General features: G+C 51.9%; 2 protein-coding genes across 2 annotated transcripts; one reads left to right on the top strand and one right to left on the bottom strand.

Annotated features, from left to right (window-relative positions):
* Nucleotides 1-4,263: 4,263 nt before the first annotated feature.
* Nucleotides 4,264-6,115, top strand: LOC149365874 (solute carrier family 22 member 6-B-like). Its single transcript, XM_089547661.1, has one exon. The coding sequence runs from the start codon at nt 4,310-4,312 to the stop codon at nt 6,080-6,082; it is 1,773 nt and encodes a 590-aa protein (XP_089403787.1). The 5' UTR covers nt 4,264-4,309; the 3' UTR covers nt 6,083-6,115.
* A 2,324-nt stretch (nt 6,116-8,439) lies between these two features.
* LOC149365873 (nucleoredoxin-like protein 2) lies at nt 8,440-12,340 on the bottom strand. The gene is made up of 3 exons (XM_089547562.1): nt 12,136-12,340; nt 10,524-10,627; nt 8,440-8,778 (listed from the first exon to the last, which is right to left on the bottom strand). The coding sequence occupies exons 1-3, from the start codon at nt 12,322-12,324 to the stop codon at nt 8,634-8,636; spliced, it is 438 nt and encodes a 145-aa protein (XP_089403688.1). The 5' UTR covers nt 12,325-12,340; the 3' UTR covers nt 8,440-8,633.
* Between the last annotated feature and the right edge of the window lie 4,331 nt (nt 12,341-16,671).

The raw sequence follows: 16,671 nt of genomic DNA, 5'->3' as shown, positions 1-16,671 counted from the left end.
GACAACGTCCACCGTGCGGTAATTCTCGCGAGGCTGGAAGAGGCGGGCGTGGTCGTTCGTCTGTTGCGTTATGTGCAGGGGTTCCTCAACGCGCGCACTATTCGCGTGCGCGTGGGAGCGGCTCTCTCTCAGCCCCGCCCGGTGGATCTAGGCGTGCCGCAGGGGTCGGTGTTGTCCCCGTCCCTGTTCAATGTGGCGATGTCGGCGGTGCCGGGCTGTCTGCCCACAGGCAACCGGCACCGCGTGTACATCTCCATATACGCGGACGACATCGCTCTGTGGTGCTTGGGACCTCCAGGCGAGGCTTCCCGCGTGAGAGACTGTCTCCAGGGGTCCTTTGACGCTATCGGCGACCGGTTGCGGGGCCTCGGCCTGGCGCTTTGCGCGGAGAAGACTGCAGCCATGGCCTGCGCAGCTCGCAGATGCGCCCGCCTGGCGCCGCTGACGTTGGCTGGGACGCCGCTGCCGTGGAAGAGCTCCGTGCGGTACCTCGGCCTGGAAATCGACCAGCGCCTCTCCTTCCGCCCCGCGGCGACCAGGGCCTGCCAGCAGATGAAGAGGACTACAGCCGCTGTGCGCAAGCTCACCGCCCGGGGCCAGGGGATTTCTCAGCAGGCTGCGCCTCTACAACGCCGCAGCCTTAGGGGCGATACTCTACGCGCTGCCCCTCGTCACGGTGCGCAAACCATCATGGAAGGCACTGGAGGTGCAGCATCGCAAAGCGCTGCGGACCTGCCTCGGTCTACCCGGAAACTCGCAATGCGAGGCGACACTGGCCGAGGCGGGCGCGTGGCCGCTGCAGCTACAGGCCACGCAGCGCTCGTTGCACCACATTGACCGCCTTCACCGCGCACCAGACGGCGCGGAACTCCTGCAGCGCCTTCGTCACTACCCGCGCTCAAGAATGGGCGCGGCACTGCAGGAATATGACCAGCTGACGCGCGCCACGCCCCCCTACGGCCTCTGCTCCCCCTGGTCCCTCACGACGGAGGTACAGCGAGAGATCGTCGGCATCGCGGGAAAACGCAGCACACCACTATGTGCAGTGCAGTAGCTAGCCGGAGCCGTCATCTACGAGCAACTGCGCGACCATCTGCTTGTGTTCACTGACGGCTCCGTGGTGAGCGAAAACTGCTCGCTCGCCACAGCGGCCACCATCCCCGCCCTGCAGCTGCACCGCCAGCAAAGAGTGGCTTACCTGGGCTCTTCGACCACGGCGGAGCTACTGGGTCTTCGCCTGGGCTTGGACCTGGTGCTCACCCTTACTCCGCCGCCACCCAGGTGTGCTCTGCTGTGTGATTCCCGTGCCGCCCTCAGCCGCCTGCAGACTCCCGCCCGTGGCACCACGTTGCTGTGCGCGTTACGCGAGCGCATTGAGCGCCTCGCGGAGCGCAGATGCAGTATTCGCGTGCAGTGGGTGCCCGGTCACTGCGGCATCCGCGGCAACGAGCAAGCCGACGAGCTCGCCACCGCCGCACATCAGCTTCCTCCCAGCGACGAACCGCTCGGGAGATTCCTTTCCAGCCGGGCTGGATGAGTCAGCATCTCCCCCTCTCATCGACTCAGCTGCGAGAGAGTGGAAAAGCCCGCACCTGCCCTGCCGTGGGTGGTAACAAGAACGTCCCCTTCGGTCCATCCGATTGGACAGTGCTCTTCGAACATTATTCCCCAGCCAGGGATCTGGGGAATCCGAACGATATTTAACTCGGCTGTGAGTGTGGCCGAGAGAAGCCTGCTAGCTCCAGTCGACTACGGTTGACGAAGACGTGCCCTTCCACTGGGAGCCATTCTCAGTCCCGCTCTATGTAAATAATGTAAATAAGTGTATAAAGTTTTTCGTTACCTTTCTTCCGAACCCAGTCTCCCATACTCCTCGTCCCATCACCGGTCTCCGGCCATGCTACCCGGGTCGCAACACCAGGGAACCTTACAAGGAAATTGAGGTGATATGGGTGCCGGCTCACTCGGGGAATCCGGGAAACGAGGCGGCCCACAACATGGCTCGAGGTTTCGTCAACCGAGTCGGTGGGTCGTCCGTATCCATGGATTACTCCAAGGAGGCGCTGGCGTCTTTTCATGATATTACAACTCATTACAAATTGGAAAGACACAAATTTCCACCGCCTGACAAAACGTTGGATAAGGCGCAAGAGACCACCTGGAGGAGACTCCAAACGAGGTCCTTTCTTACCCTCTATCTATTATCACAAATGTACCCGGATGACTATATCCCCGAGTGCAGGTTCTGTGGCGAAACAGCCGCGTATGACCACATACTATGGCAATGTAAAGAAGAACCTCCACCGGAGGATCTAGTACGAATTCCTTCTGTTGAGCGATGGGAGGCCGTGCTGGTCAGCTCGGACCCGGGCATTCAAACCTTGGCCACCGAGTGGGCCGCTCAGGTCGCCGCCAGCCATGGTTTGGTGGCCATCTAGCGCGGACCGTCTGCATCTGCATTTTTGACGGAATAAATGTTTTCCAATCCAATCCTATTTACAGAATAGGTATTGCTTGGACCGGTCTTGAAGGGCCCGGCCCTCACAATCACTAGGAGGGATCCCTAGTCCGTGACCCCTGAGGCTCCCGCGGCGGCCCGGGCTCTTGTCACCAGGGCTCGTTGGTCCTGGAGAGTTGAGCAGCCGAGCAGGGCAGCCTCCCAGTCCTCTCGGGTGGGGTGAGGGTGGGGTTGGAAAGCAGGACTGGCAGGGCATGCCCACACCATGCGATACGTGTCCGCAAACACTTCCCCACGGACTGCACACCACTCCGACATTTGTGCATGCGTTCAACCTAGCTGAAATGTGACTACTGTAGCAAAAAAAAGTAAAGAAACCGAAATAAAAACTATTTATTCAGGCGATAAAGTTGTATTGGTTGTATTGTTTCAGCGCCACTATTCTTAAGAGCTGCTGTGGCTACGTCTAGAGGCGTGACCATGCGCTTGTTTGGAAGTGGCTTTCAGAAACTTTGGTTTAAAAGGGTTCGATTTTAGTCAGCCGTGCCACCCTAGAACTAGGAAGTGTATTGTCAGCGGGCGGAGAGCGGGATTGTTTCAGCTAGTTTCAGCGATATGAGAGCTCGGAGCGGCACGGGAGGGCGCTACGCGTAAAAGGAGTGATATGAGTGCGGAGCTGAGAGCTTGGCGAGTCGCCTCCCTCGCCACAATTTGTGTGGAATTTGCAGCTTAGGCACCATGAGCTTCACCTGATATATCAGACAGGGGCGCGGTTCGCGCCTAAGGATCGTAGTTGTCTAGAGGTGTGGCTGGAGGTAGCGAAAGAATAAGGGTGCACAGGAAGACGGCTACGGCTGGCGTAGTAGCATCGAATGCGCTTAAGCTGCCGTGTAACTGCATGCAATTTTTTTAACGTATTGTGGGGATTCGATTCCTCGCACACTTATATAAACGCCGTTATTATGATTGTCTAGTTAGATTATCGAACGTGCAGTTTTACACGGCCTTTGTAGGTACGGTAGGCTGCGTAATTCGTACACTTTGCATTGTGACAGTGCTATGCAAAATACACTTGGAGAAAGGAAGTAAACCAAGGATGTCGCACACTTTATTTCATATCGCTTGGGCCTTTAGGAGATGAGGAGATGCGTTTCAGTCCGCGTAAAGCCGTCCCATTGAAAAAAAAAACACTAGAACAAATTGGATTTCCAACTGGTTCCAATTGGACCAATTCATTTTCCAGGTGGTTCCAATTGGAAGGGTGTTGGTGGTGATCCCAATTGGTTTCACCACCATCATCATCATCAGCCTGACTAAGCCCACTGCAGGGCAAAGGCTTCTCCCATGTCTCTCCAATTAACCCTGTCCTTTGCCAGCTGCAGCCAGCGTATCCCCGTAAACTTCTTAATCTCATCCGCCTACCAAACTTTCTGGCGCCCCTGCTACGCTGCCTTCTCTCAGAATCCACTCCGTTACCCTTAAGGACCAGCGATTATTTTGCCTTCGCATTACGTGCCCTGCCCAAGCCCATTTCTTCCTCTTGATTTCGACTAAGTTGTCGTTAAACCGTGTTTGATCCCCGGCCCACTCTGCCCGCTTGCGGTCTGTTAACGTTTTTTTTTATTCGAGCTGTTTGCCATCAGGCATAATGAAAAAGGAAAGGAAGTTATGTTGTAGCCTTTGACCTATCATTCTCATCAGATAAAAAAGAGAAAGCTTAATCTCCCGTGTCTCGGCCACCGGCACGTCGAGGCGCGTGCTTGCGCGAGAGGAGACGAAGAAGAACATTCTACGATTCAGGAGCGGCCAGGGCTTAAGTTTCGAGGCATCAAGGGAACCACCGAAATAATTATGGCGAGACGAAAGCGTTCCCGTAGCTTGGTGTCAGGCTTGCTGCCGAACCTGTTCCGTCCGGCGGCCGAGCCATTCTCGAACAGCGAGACGGAGACGCTCTTGCAGACCTTGGTCGTGTTCGGATTCGGACGCTTCCAGAGGCTGGTGCTTCTCTCCGCGGTAATCACCACGTTCGTCGCCTACTCGTACAGCTTCGCCGTCTCCACCGACCTGGAGCCCGTGGAACACTGGTGCCGGCCCAGCGCCGAGTACTCCAACACGAGCGCAGAGGTCTGGAAGAATCTGTCTCTGCCACGGCTGTCGGGCTCCGCAGCAAGGTTCAATCGCTGCAGCCGCTACGATACGTCAGTCGCACCGACAGAGGGAGTAGCTGGCGCGGACGCCGTAGGCGAACCTCGGGCCGTGGTCGCTTGCGACGCCTGGGACTATGACACGCGCATGACGGGCCGCACAGTGGTGGTCCAGTGGAACATGGTCTGCGACCGTGCCTGGTACCAGCACCTCATCAGCGCGGCCTTCATGTGCGGAGGAGCACTGTCCGTGCCATTCGCGGGGCTCACGTCCAACCGATGGGGTCGCAGGCCGGTCATGTGGGCGTGTCTGGGCACGCTCCTGTGCTCTGGCGTGGCCACCCCTCTGGCGCCCACTGCGGCCTTGTTCATCGCGCTGCGCTTCGTGTCTTCAGCGGCCGTGAGCGCTCTCGAGGTCGTCGCCTACGTGCTCCTGTTCGAGTCGACGCCTCCGGGACCGCGGGAGGCCTTCTGCGCACTCGCCGTCTGCTGGCCCACTGTGCTCGCGCCTGTGTACGTGGGCGGCATCGCGTTCCTGGCGCTCGACTGGCGCATCTGCCACGCGGGGCTTGTGGCGCCGGCGCTGGCGCTCATCCTGACGGTGTACTTCACCGAGGAGTCGCCCCACTGGCTCATCGTCAACAAGCGCTTCCAAGAAGCTCGACGCGTGGCTCTCTGGGCCGCCCGGCTCAACAAGGAAGATCCCGAGGTCGTCGTCGAGCGCCTGGAGAAGGTCAAGGAGATGCTGGCTGGCCCTGCCGGAGGAGCAGAAGCTACCAACCGCGACCGGCAGGATGAATGCCAACCGGCGGCTCGCCAACCTTGGCTGCGCTACTTCTATTCTCGGATCGTGCTGGCCCACTGCTTCGTCATCTTCGGTTGCTGGTTTACGTTGTACGTCAGCTACTACACTCGGAACCTCAACCTGCCGCACATCTCGGTCCTCAAGTGGATTGTCATCGTTGGTAATGCGCCGGCCATGGCCGTGGCCTACTTCATCACCAAGTATCGCCGCCGGCGGACTCCCCTGGTAGTCTTCTTACTGGCGGTCTCCCTGCTACTGCTATTCCAGGCGGCCTTGCAGTACTTCGGCCTCATCTTTCCGGCTCAGTTGGGCCTCATGTGGAGGGTGTTGCTCCTCAACATCGCCTACGTCCTGCTTTGCGTCCACACGGTGGCGCTGTTCCCCACCCAGATCCGCAGCGTGGCCTTCTCGGGGGCGTACATGTTCGGCAGGCTGGGCGCCATGACGTCGGAGGCGTTCAGGGTCGTCGAGGATGCCCTCCCCAGCGACCTCACGGCGCTTCCATTGGGAGTGGCAGCCGTCCACACGATGGTCTTCTCGATGTTGTTGCTGACGCTCTCCGAGAAGACGCTGCTGAAAGAGGTGACGCAGGCCGGCAGTCGCAGCGGTTCCGGGACGCCGCTACGCAGCAAGAAGCGGAAGTCTACGGCCAGCGTGTCTCCAAAGCGGCAATAACTCCGCCATTATACACTGATTACCGCGATGCCGCGCGCGCGAGCTGCACCGAGATGTTCGTCGGACATAGGGCGTCACAGACGCTGGGAAACTTGTTTTGTCGTGTTTTTACGTACATTTAATTCTCCGTTTCGTGTTATATACGCTCATGTTTTCAAAAGAATACCTAAAAGTGTGCTGTATTTGACAATTTTATAACTTCACGTGCACAAACCACGTTTCTTGTTTTGACGTTTGTTCAGGTGCTTTCATTGTGGCGCATGGCTGTCGCATCGCTAGCAAATGGACTGCTTTCCGCTATTCACGCGGCTGATTCTTGCTTTATTTCTTTTTTTTTAGGCGTAGCATTGGCTGTATCTAATGACACAAAGGTCGCAGTTTCCGTAAAGTGCTACTTGACAGGATAAATTTGGGGCTCTGTATATTCAGCTTGTACAGTTTCCTTCTGCTCTCATTGTCTGTGTTTGCTCGGCCTGCGCTTCCGTGAACGACGTGCTGCTGCAGCCAACACCACGTGACGTGGGTGGCTGCTCTGACAGAAGTCAAGATGGAAAGCGCTCTTCGAAACGACGAGGAACGAACTTTACGCTATGTAACTATAACTGTGCGCTAGTGCTTATGCAGCACTTTGTAAATTTACTGAAAAGTTGACGGCGACTTACCGTATACATGCAGAGTGCATTCACTGGCTCTTCTTGAGAACCAAGGGAGCCACTTGAGCCGCTAAAAAGTAAAGCGAATAAACCCTTTCTTTTGAGGCTGGAACTGAGTTTTATGCAATTTTCTCATGAAAAAAAAGGTGCCCAAAACTTTGACAAATTTATTCTCGCCTAGGAGTCTCGCCTAGCTGCAACGAGTTTAACTTCACAATTACCTCCGACACCTAAACTCGCTCACTGCAGCATTACCCAGACGCTCTTGCCGAGGCTCCCCAGACATTTGCCGAAATTACCAACCTCTACAGAGAGATGAGACGCCAGTTCCCGCCTCCACACCCCGACTTGAATCGAGCGCAAGCCAGCTTGCTCCGCAGGTTGCAGACGCACTCCATCCTTAGCCATTCTAGACTTTCACTCATCACAGACGGGGAATATGACCCCGTCTGCCAAAATTGTTACCAGGGAGAAATCGCCACCCAGGCACACATCCTCTGGGGTTGCGCGGGAAATCCGCCCCCTCGAACCTTACTGCCAGCTCCCTCCGAAGAAGGATGGAACCAACTCCTCAAAAGGCCAGACAAGAGCATCCAACTGGCACTCATTTCGTGGGCCCAGGAAGTCGCCCCCACCTGGGGGCCACACCAAGCCCACCTGCCCTAAATACCTCCAATCTATGGCAATAAAGTTGTTTCTCTCTCTCTTGCCGTTACCTCGCCGACGCTTTGAAATGAATTATTACATACTGAGCAGCCTGATTTTCTTAAATACTGGTATGCTGCCAAACTATATAGTGCATGAGTTCTGAAATGTGTTTAGTGAGTTTTAAGCAAATGAAATGGCGCAGTAATTGTCTCACAGCTCGGTGGACACCCGAACCGCGCCGTAAGGGAATGGAGGAAGGTGCGAGTGAAAGAAGAAATAGGTGCCATAGTGGAGGTCTCCGGAATAATTTCGACCACCTGGAGGCCTTTAACGTGCGCTGACATCGCAAGCACATGGGCGCCTTTTGCGTTTCGCCTCCATCGAAACGCGGTCGCCAAGGCCGGGTTCGAACCCGGGTACTCCGGATCGGTAGCCGAGCGCCCGAATCACTGAGCTACCTCGGCTTCGTTGCAATCTGGCGCGTCGTCAAATTTCCTACAAATGAAACTCGTAACTTTTCCTGGATATTGCGCGGTGAAAGTTTGTGTTACGTTTAATAGTTTGTGCGAAATAAATTCGGATAGCGTGCTTGTCTACGCTGCGATGCTTACGGAGCTGCGACAAAATTCTCGCGTAGCTTTTACGCATAAAGTTCATGACTACCCTTTAATCAACCAAGGAACGAAAGCTACCTCAGTACGCAGCCGTCTTTTTGTGTGTGTGAGCTGCTCGATACGCAGCAAAACAAGAATGCGTCGCTTATACAACGGCTACTTCCTGTAGCCAAAACATACTTCCTGTGGAAAAACAGACACACCTAATTCCATTATACGTTAGCCATACGATGTCATTAGCGGAAGTGACGTTACTTCCGGTCTCATAACGGTGCTTCACTCCAGCCAATAGGCTAATTTTATTACCGACGGCGTAGTTTGGCTCCATGGGCCTTCAATACTGTCGCATAAATATGTGATTGATTGAAGCTTCAATACTGTCGCATAAATAAATAAATGATTGATTGAATGCCGATAGTGTGGTCTCTTTTATATGGAAGCTACTTGTACATACAACGAAGCGTTCGAATATGCATGCGTAACACGTAGTATATATTTTAAGTAAAGTGCAGTTCGTAATCTTCGTCCTAACATGCGTTGTACATATATGTGAAGGACAGCTATACGGCATCCGAAGTGTTATGGCGGTCGAGGTTCGTCCTATTCGTCTCCTCTTCCCTCTCCGCTTCAACAGGTTCATATGGAACTGAGCCAGTCCTTGAACGCCTGGCTAGCCTTGGCCTGGACGTCGGGCCTGCCGTTGGCGCAGACTAGCGCGCCGTCCGCCTTGATGACCACCAGCGTCGGTATGCCGGCAACCTTGTAGCGAGCCTTCAGAACCCTGCGAGATAGAGAGCGGCACCCGACAAATTCGTTTCTACTCCGAAGCTTAATCTCGTTGGTAATCAGTGAGTATTTAGAGATCTGAAGAGCTTGACTGGATTCCGGGCCCTATGTAAACAGGGTACAATAACAGCGGGGGAATAAAGGCCGTTACCATACACGCAGTGATACAAGCTTGACTGAAATTGATTTCTTTTCATTGCTCTAAGCTGATTGGTCCATGGTACGCCGCGTCCATCAAATCAAAGGAAATTGGGTCGTATCCGCCGCTGTGACTCGGTGGTTAAGGCGTTCGGCTGCTGAACCCGAGGACGAGGGTTCGGTCTCGGCCACGGCAGTCGCGTTTCGGTTGTCACGAAATGCAAACGGCTCCTATGCAGTGTGCGACACACGGCACACGTTAAAGAAACTCCAGGTGGTCGAAATGATTCCGAGGCCCTCAGCTATAGGACGTCCCTTTCTTCACTCCCTCATTCATGCCTTCCTTGACGGCGTGGTAGAGGTGCCCACCGAGAAGTGAGACAGTTACTGCGTAATTTCCTTTCCTGAAAACAAATTTTCGTTCATCATACAGCGAGAGCTGTTATACGGAGCATTCCCCGAGCGAAGCTTCACCGTGCATGGGCCGACGACACGGGTGGTTACCGCGCCCGGAGGGTCGCGCAACTTCGGCATCACAGCGCGCAGTTTAACAGCTTTGCTGAATAATCGCTAAGCAAATAAGCTCAGCACGGCAGATTTTTCTTTTTTTCAAAGAAAATCGTTGAGCTATATACCCAGGCTACGCTCCCGCCCGAGCTGTGCGAGTGGCCAATGAAACGAACTCGAAGTGCGGTAATCTTCGAAGCTTTCCAGACTGCATTTCGCTCTATCACAGCGGTCGTCAATGCCACACTGTGCAGTTCTCATCGCTGCCCTGGTACCGGTGGTTTAAGGATGGCCCATGGAGCACAGGTAATCGGCTCAACATTGGAAAGGTATGGTTTCACTCTGATCCTTTGTAGGACCAGTTTTGTCAATACATTTCCAATACTGGACCGATTCCGTATGTTGCTTGGGCGGAGACCACGTGCATAAAATGTTGGGAAACCGCGTCGTCATTCTTGCAAGCACCTGGAAGTGCTGTTGTAAAAAAAAGAAAAAAAATCTGAAGATGCAATTGCGTTTAGTGCGAGAGCATTCTGGCTCGACCTTTTTATGACAACGTCTTCATTTCCTCACAAGCCTCCGCCCCCTCCTTCGGCAAGCGCTGACAGCTACTACGGCTGCGCGAACTATAGGCGGGTTTTGCCAATGGCCAATACAACAGCGCTGCTATGCTCGGGATATCCGAAACGTGCTCTCTTGCCGCGAAGTATTCGAATTTCGCGCTGCCTCTCTAGCAGAAACCGACTGCTACAAAAATTCCGTCCTTGGCGCTGTGCACATTCTAACTGAAAGTCTTTCACAAGCTCCAGGCGTTTAAAAGTCGATATCACTGCCTAATTCAATAAATTAAAATTAATTAACGCTCCTAGTTGCTCTCCGCGACCATCAACAATACACCGGAGCCTTTCACTACGGCGTCACTCATAGCCTGAGTTGCTTTTGAACGATGAAACCCCATAAACCAATCCAAACCTTATGTTCTACTACTGTAATCGACATCCGTTTAGCATTATCTAAGGTAGTTTTTTGCGAACGGTTAGCTGGGGCGCTGTGCGTTGTGAGACAGGCCGCGGAAATATGGAATGAATAACTCACGACTGCAATACGTCTCCGTAGGGAAGCGAAAGCCAGTCTCCGTGGGAGGTCTTCACGTATTCAACCATTTCGGTCGAGTTTCGGTCCGACGACACGAACACTAACTGCGACAAAAGAAAGTTCGTTTGTCGGCTTTCTGATGGGCCGCGGATGTTAGTAATGCAGTCTAGCGAACCTAACCTAAATAACCTTGAGTTAACATTGGATTCTTCACAAGGCATTTCAAGCTCTGCGCGAAAAACGAAACCCGTGGGAAGAATCATCTAGATCCAGAAACTTTCTAAACGAAATGCAGAAAGAAATATTTCTTGTCCAACATAACAGCGTCCGAGAAGAAATTGCAACTGCTTTTAACTGTTTCTTTAATGAGAGCAACAAGGCTCCCAGACATGTTCTCCAACACCCATTATATAGTCGCCTTTCACACTCGTTCTTTTTTTTCAAACCGCACCACAGGGAATAATTAACGTAATCCGTAATCTGAAAGCAACGAGTTCTGTCCTTGATAATATTCATCCTGTGCACATTAAAACGGTTGCACACATCATTACTGACGTTCTACCACTCATAGTGAACCTAATGTTTAAAACCTTCATTTTTCGTCATGGACTAAAACGCGGAAAGATTATCCCCGTCTTTAAAAAGGAGATCGTTCCTTAGTGTCTAATTATTGTCCGATTTGCATGTTTGTTACAAGTTGTCGGGCGCCTAGAAAATGGTCCGACCCATGTGTTTCTGACGAGGTAGCCTTAGCGTAGTCTCTACTGTTCGGCAAAAATAAAGCCCGCGAAGTTTAAAAAAATACCAAGTGACAGCTTGTTCCGTGCGCCCGAATATGCGCCGCCTTTTACAACGCTCTCATTCCCTCCTTGGTAAAGTGCTGCCATCTTCCTGCATTCTAAGCTGCCCACGACTTATCTACGCGTCGCGGTTGTTTCCGAGATAAGCGCCAGCGGCTGTTCCTGACAACATTCACTCGATTTCAATTCGGAAGAGCGGTTTGTTTGTTTTTTATAAATCTTGATCTATCTTAGCTGGAACACAGAAGAGAAGCATACAGAAGGGTCGAATTGGCCCACATGTTGTAATAGCTGTGAAACCACGTTCCTTTGGTAGAGGACCCACCTCGGCTTCGGGAGGTGGTGGGTTCGGCTCCCGCCGCCGCCCGGGTACCCACCGGTTTTCTCGAAATGGGTGAAAGCTACGCCCCGGCCTGGTGCTCGACTTCCTATGGTTGCACTGCTTGGGAAGGGAGCCTGCGCCTTCAAATCCCGTCACTGTGGGCTTCAAGACAGGAGTCACCGAGAGCTTTTTCAGTAAAGAGCCACAAGTTGAGATTCTACCGCACGAGGCGGATTTAGGGTTGCTTGACGGTGGAACTTATCTCTGATCCGTCAAGGCAACTGAGGTCAAGACCCTTTTCCCAAGCATGTCACCCTAGACAGCCGAGGACCAGACCAGGGGAAATCTTGTACCCATGAAAGACACCGGTGGGTACCCGGCGGCACCGGGGATCGAACCCAGCACCTCCCGAAAGGGAGGCGGATGCTCTACCACAAGGCCACCTTGAAGAACCATGGAACGCATAGAAGAACCCGCAGGCGTAGTATACCTCGATGGGGAGGCCTTCCTGCTTGGCCTCCCTGTAGGCTTCGGCCAGCATGGGCGTGAAGTTTCGGCAAGGTGGGCACCACTTGGCCGCAAAGTAGATGCAGATGAGCCGCTTGTTGCGCAGAGCCGCCTCGGCCGCCATGGTCGTGCCGTCCTTCTTCAGGAGCACCTTACCCCGGAACAGTTCCATCCACGCGCCTTGGTGGCCGGCAGACAGAGAGCCAAGCAAGGCACTGCGCACTGGCAGATGCGCGCAGAAAGAGTGCATCGTTACCTGCCTCGTGGGAACTGGGCGTAGCGAGCCGTCGTATTCAGATCCTCGGCACACCCTATCCGCACACCAGGCTGCCCATTGGAGATCATAACCAGCGAAAGATTCTGTATACGCACGCCGTCAAAAGTTTCTGGAAGGCGACTTTGGTGAAGTTTTTATTAGTTTTATGCGATGGCGTTGAAGCATCACCGGAGTTGCCCAGAAAAATCTTGAATGGCTGGATGATAGTGACGTCATCAGTGACGACACCATAACGGATAAATCCCCGACTGACTGGAGGGACATGATGTCACCAGACCGGAGTATGCCCACTGGCTGGAGGGAAGTGACGTCACAAGACCAGATTTGTCTCGACCTGCATGCCACCACTGGCAGGTGATGTACGGGAAGAGGGCTGAGCAACCTTGGACTCGCAAGTCCCATCAGTCCCTTCCGGTATAGGCATCAACTGTTTCGAATGCGATCGAATTCTGAATTAGGTGTCCCTATTTTCTTCATCCATTTGCGTAACCAAAATTTGTGGGGACGCGCCCTACTCGTCCCCTTTGGTTTGCTTTCCCGCGATGCACCCTTTCTAGTCAGTTACCTTTAACTAACGAGAGAGGACGCCTGCGTCGCAGCTACACGAGCGCCACGGACGGCGTGATCCGTTCCCTTGTTTCCCTTAGAGCAAGGCCCGCAGTGGTCGGCGTGCTCTCAGTAGCGCGCGCGATCACGGGATAGGGTGCGGCGGCTTTGAACGATGCCAGCCGTGGTTATGCGGAGAGAACATGCTATCCCCCCCCCCCCCCCCCCCCCCCCCCGGCCCCCGTTTTCAAACCCCACTAATTAAGCTGCATGATTCTATTCTTGACTGCGTTCAGAGAGGGTGGTGAAATTATGTCTGTTCTTTAATACTGCCTTCCATAAGCTTTTGACAAAGGGTGCACACATTCCTCGTCTGCCTTTGCGAGACGAGCTTCCATGGCTTTATTCTGAACCAACCCGCTTCAAACCTTATCCCTTCCAACCGCCATGCCGTTAGTCAAACCCTTGACAACGTACGTCGTCAAGGAGCTTCCAGTTTACTTGTACTCTTTCAACCGCTTGCCCACTTACGTATCCTTGCCCGTCAACGCCTTGAACACACACGTGGTCTCGTTGCCAGCACGGGTGCTTCGTGTGATACACTGACATCACTTTATGAGCGCCACGGCATTCCGAGGGCGGTAAATTCTGCTCTGTCTTGATGTCGAATGCCCTAGTGTAGACCTTCCATAAGAATCAACTAGCCCATTCTAACGTATATGCGACTTACCTGTTCGGGCGCTGGTTCGGGGTGTAGCAACTGGAAAACGCCGATTATGAACTCGGCGAGTCCTATGCCTTGCGGTGCGCGTCCGCTCCAGAGCTGCTTCTTCGCTCTCTTTACCACTGGTTCGTAGGCATTTCGATAACGACGCGCGTGCGACGATCGGCCTTGCAGCAGAATTTCATGGAGTGATTCACGCAGACGAAGACGGCGCGCAATTGAGGAACGAGCTAACAAAAGTTAATGCTCTAAAACTTCGTACCCAGTGAAAATACATCTTGGATAGCAGCGTACAGGTAGAGTGTACTAGTACAGGGGATAAAGCTTGTCACAAAACTGCCCGGAAATCGGCCGCCGCGCTGCGCACTTTCGCCGCTCTGACCGTTTGCGGCAAAACACCACGTGAATTAAACTTGGAGTGCACTAGTGGAATTTTTCCTCTCTTGTCTGTGCCTAGCTCATTTGCCATAATTTTAACTGTCCCCGAAGGTGGAACCGTCACTCTGCAAGCCGCACCGTCCGAGGAAGAACATGGCGGACGACGCGAGCTGCGCAAGAAAGGAGGCTGGGTGTGGAGGAGCTTGTCACTACTTCGCAAAGCTGATCTAAGGACTTTATTCGCGGGGACTGTGCATGCGAAGTATAGCAGATGTGTGCTTACCGCTTTTGCTTCCATGTGTCACCAATACAAACTACGCAAGCGCAGGATAGTTTTATTACTTTTTTTATTTACAGAAGACTTAAGGCTTTACTGCAAAGCCTTAAGCAGGAGTGGGTGTAAAATACACTTAGACAAAAAGAAAACCTCCTTGTAGTACACGCAACTCAGCACACAATACCGAAGAAATGAACGAGGAAAAGAAACAACATTATACAATATTAGACGACACCTCGCGTCAAAATGAGCACTGGGGGAAAGAAATAAAAAAAGGAAATGTTGAATGCTGCAAAATTGTTACGAATTCCTAAGCGATGCCGTAAACGACTCCACAGTAGAAGCCTCTACAATATTCGCTTTGAGGACATTCCATTCCCGCACAGTACGGGGGAAGAAAGAATTCTTGTATGTTTCAGTGCGGCATGAGTACTCCTTCACTTTTAAAGAATGGTAGGATCGTGTCGAATGACCCGGGACGAGCTCAATGTACTTGCTGCTGTTAATTCCTAATTTGTTGCGAACAATCATGAACATGTATTTAAGCCTCTCGCGGTATCTCCTGAGCTGCAAAGACTCCAAATTTGCTTTCTCAAGTAGCATGGTAGGGGACGTCTGCCAGCTGTATGAATTATAAATAAATCGCACTGACTTTCTTTGAATATTTTTGAGTGTTTTAATGTTTTCTTTAGTATAAGGGTCCCACACAACAGAGGCGTATTCTAAAACAGGTCGGATAAAAGTTTTGTAAGCTAGTAACCTAATTTCCTGCATGGAGCACCGGAGAGCCAAGTTTTTTCATAGCTTTATTTTTAATATTAGAAATGTGTTTGTTCCACCGTAGATCAGAGCTAATCATTAATCCCAAGTACTTGTAGCTGTTCACGGTAGACAGAGGATGGCTATTAATAGTATAGGCAAAACTTAATGGCTGCTTCTGTCGCGTGATAGACATTGAAACTGTTTTTCAGGGGTGTGCGAATATCGAATTTTTCGAATATCGAATCGAATAATCAAGTACAGACGCATTTAACCACTGCAAAACATTTATTTGAGCACCCAAGAACATCACAGTTCAACTATCGATGATTAAATGAACACAAAAGGTGTGTGTGGCTGCACAAAAGGTATCAAAGTCTCGAACATTATTCTTAGAAGAGTGGAAATATCAGAAAGGATGGCTAGTACACAGCATTGATTAAGGCTAGCTTGCCATCAGCACAAAAGCACGTTGTTGGGATGAACATAAAAGGTTTTCGTGAAGGAAAACCAGCTGCTCCACATGGTCAGGCAGAAGTAGTTCTCTTCTAGCTGAAACGACTCCTCCATCCACAGAAAATGCCCTCTCACTTGGCACTGACCTGGCAAGTATTGCGCGGTACTTCGTGCACAGCTCTGAATTGGTATTGGTATAGCCACAAAAAAGCGCACCAGCGCAGTCAGCTACGGCATGGCCCTTGGAGGAAGGAAAAATTTGAAGTAAAAATTTTCCTTCATCCATGCGCATTGCTCTGGGCGCCGCCAGGTTATGTCTCCGTCGATAGGGCTTGCGGACCAAAATGAACGCCGGTGCTCACAATGAATATTTGGCTAGATACAAATATTCGAATTAACACGAATACTAGAATTTCGAATCGAATAAAAATACTGAAAATATAATATTCGAAAAATTTCGAATATTCGCACACCCCTACTGTTTTTTTAGTATTAATACTCATCTGCCACTTTGAGCACCAGTCATGAATTTTAGCCAAGGCGTCATTAAGAAAAAGCTGGTCAGCAGGAGTTCGTATTTCATGATATAATACACAATCGTCGGCAAACAGCTTGATTTTGATAGGAATTTCTTTACAATGTCATTTATAAAAATTAAAAAGAACAATGGCCCAAGTACTGAGCCTTGTGGGATACCGGAGCTTACCAAAGCTGGGCTCAAACATGCATTGCCGATTGATATGGACTGATTATCGAGACGATAGATATGCCTGTACCCACGCCAACAGTAGATCGTTTTTCAAGATATTTTTTAGCTTTAGCAAGAACTTTAGGAAAGCAAAAGGGCATTAAAGGGCAACTCCGGCAATTTTTAGATGTTCACAAATGTCAGCGATATTAGTATTGTATGTTCTTCTCCAAGAATGAGCGCGCACACCGGAGAACAATTAGGTTTTTTCGCAAAAGAATTAATGTTAAAGACAGCCTCCCATCCTCCCGATTTGCGCTGCTATGCACCATTTTATTTTACGAGGAGCGGGCAGGAGAGGGAGAAATACTCTCAAACACGTGCGCTGCGCGACACCCCACTGTTGCCGTCCTC

The sequence above is a fragment of the Amblyomma mixtum genome, chromosome 1, assembly GCF_055824585.1.
Source record: "Amblyomma mixtum isolate Tamu chromosome 1, ASM5582458v1, whole genome shotgun sequence".
In the NCBI taxonomy this organism is placed as follows: Eukaryota; Metazoa; Arthropoda; class Arachnida; order Ixodida; family Ixodidae; genus Amblyomma; species Amblyomma mixtum.
Note: the sequence above shows the minus strand (reverse complement) of the source record. Positions and strands in the feature narration are given on the sequence as shown.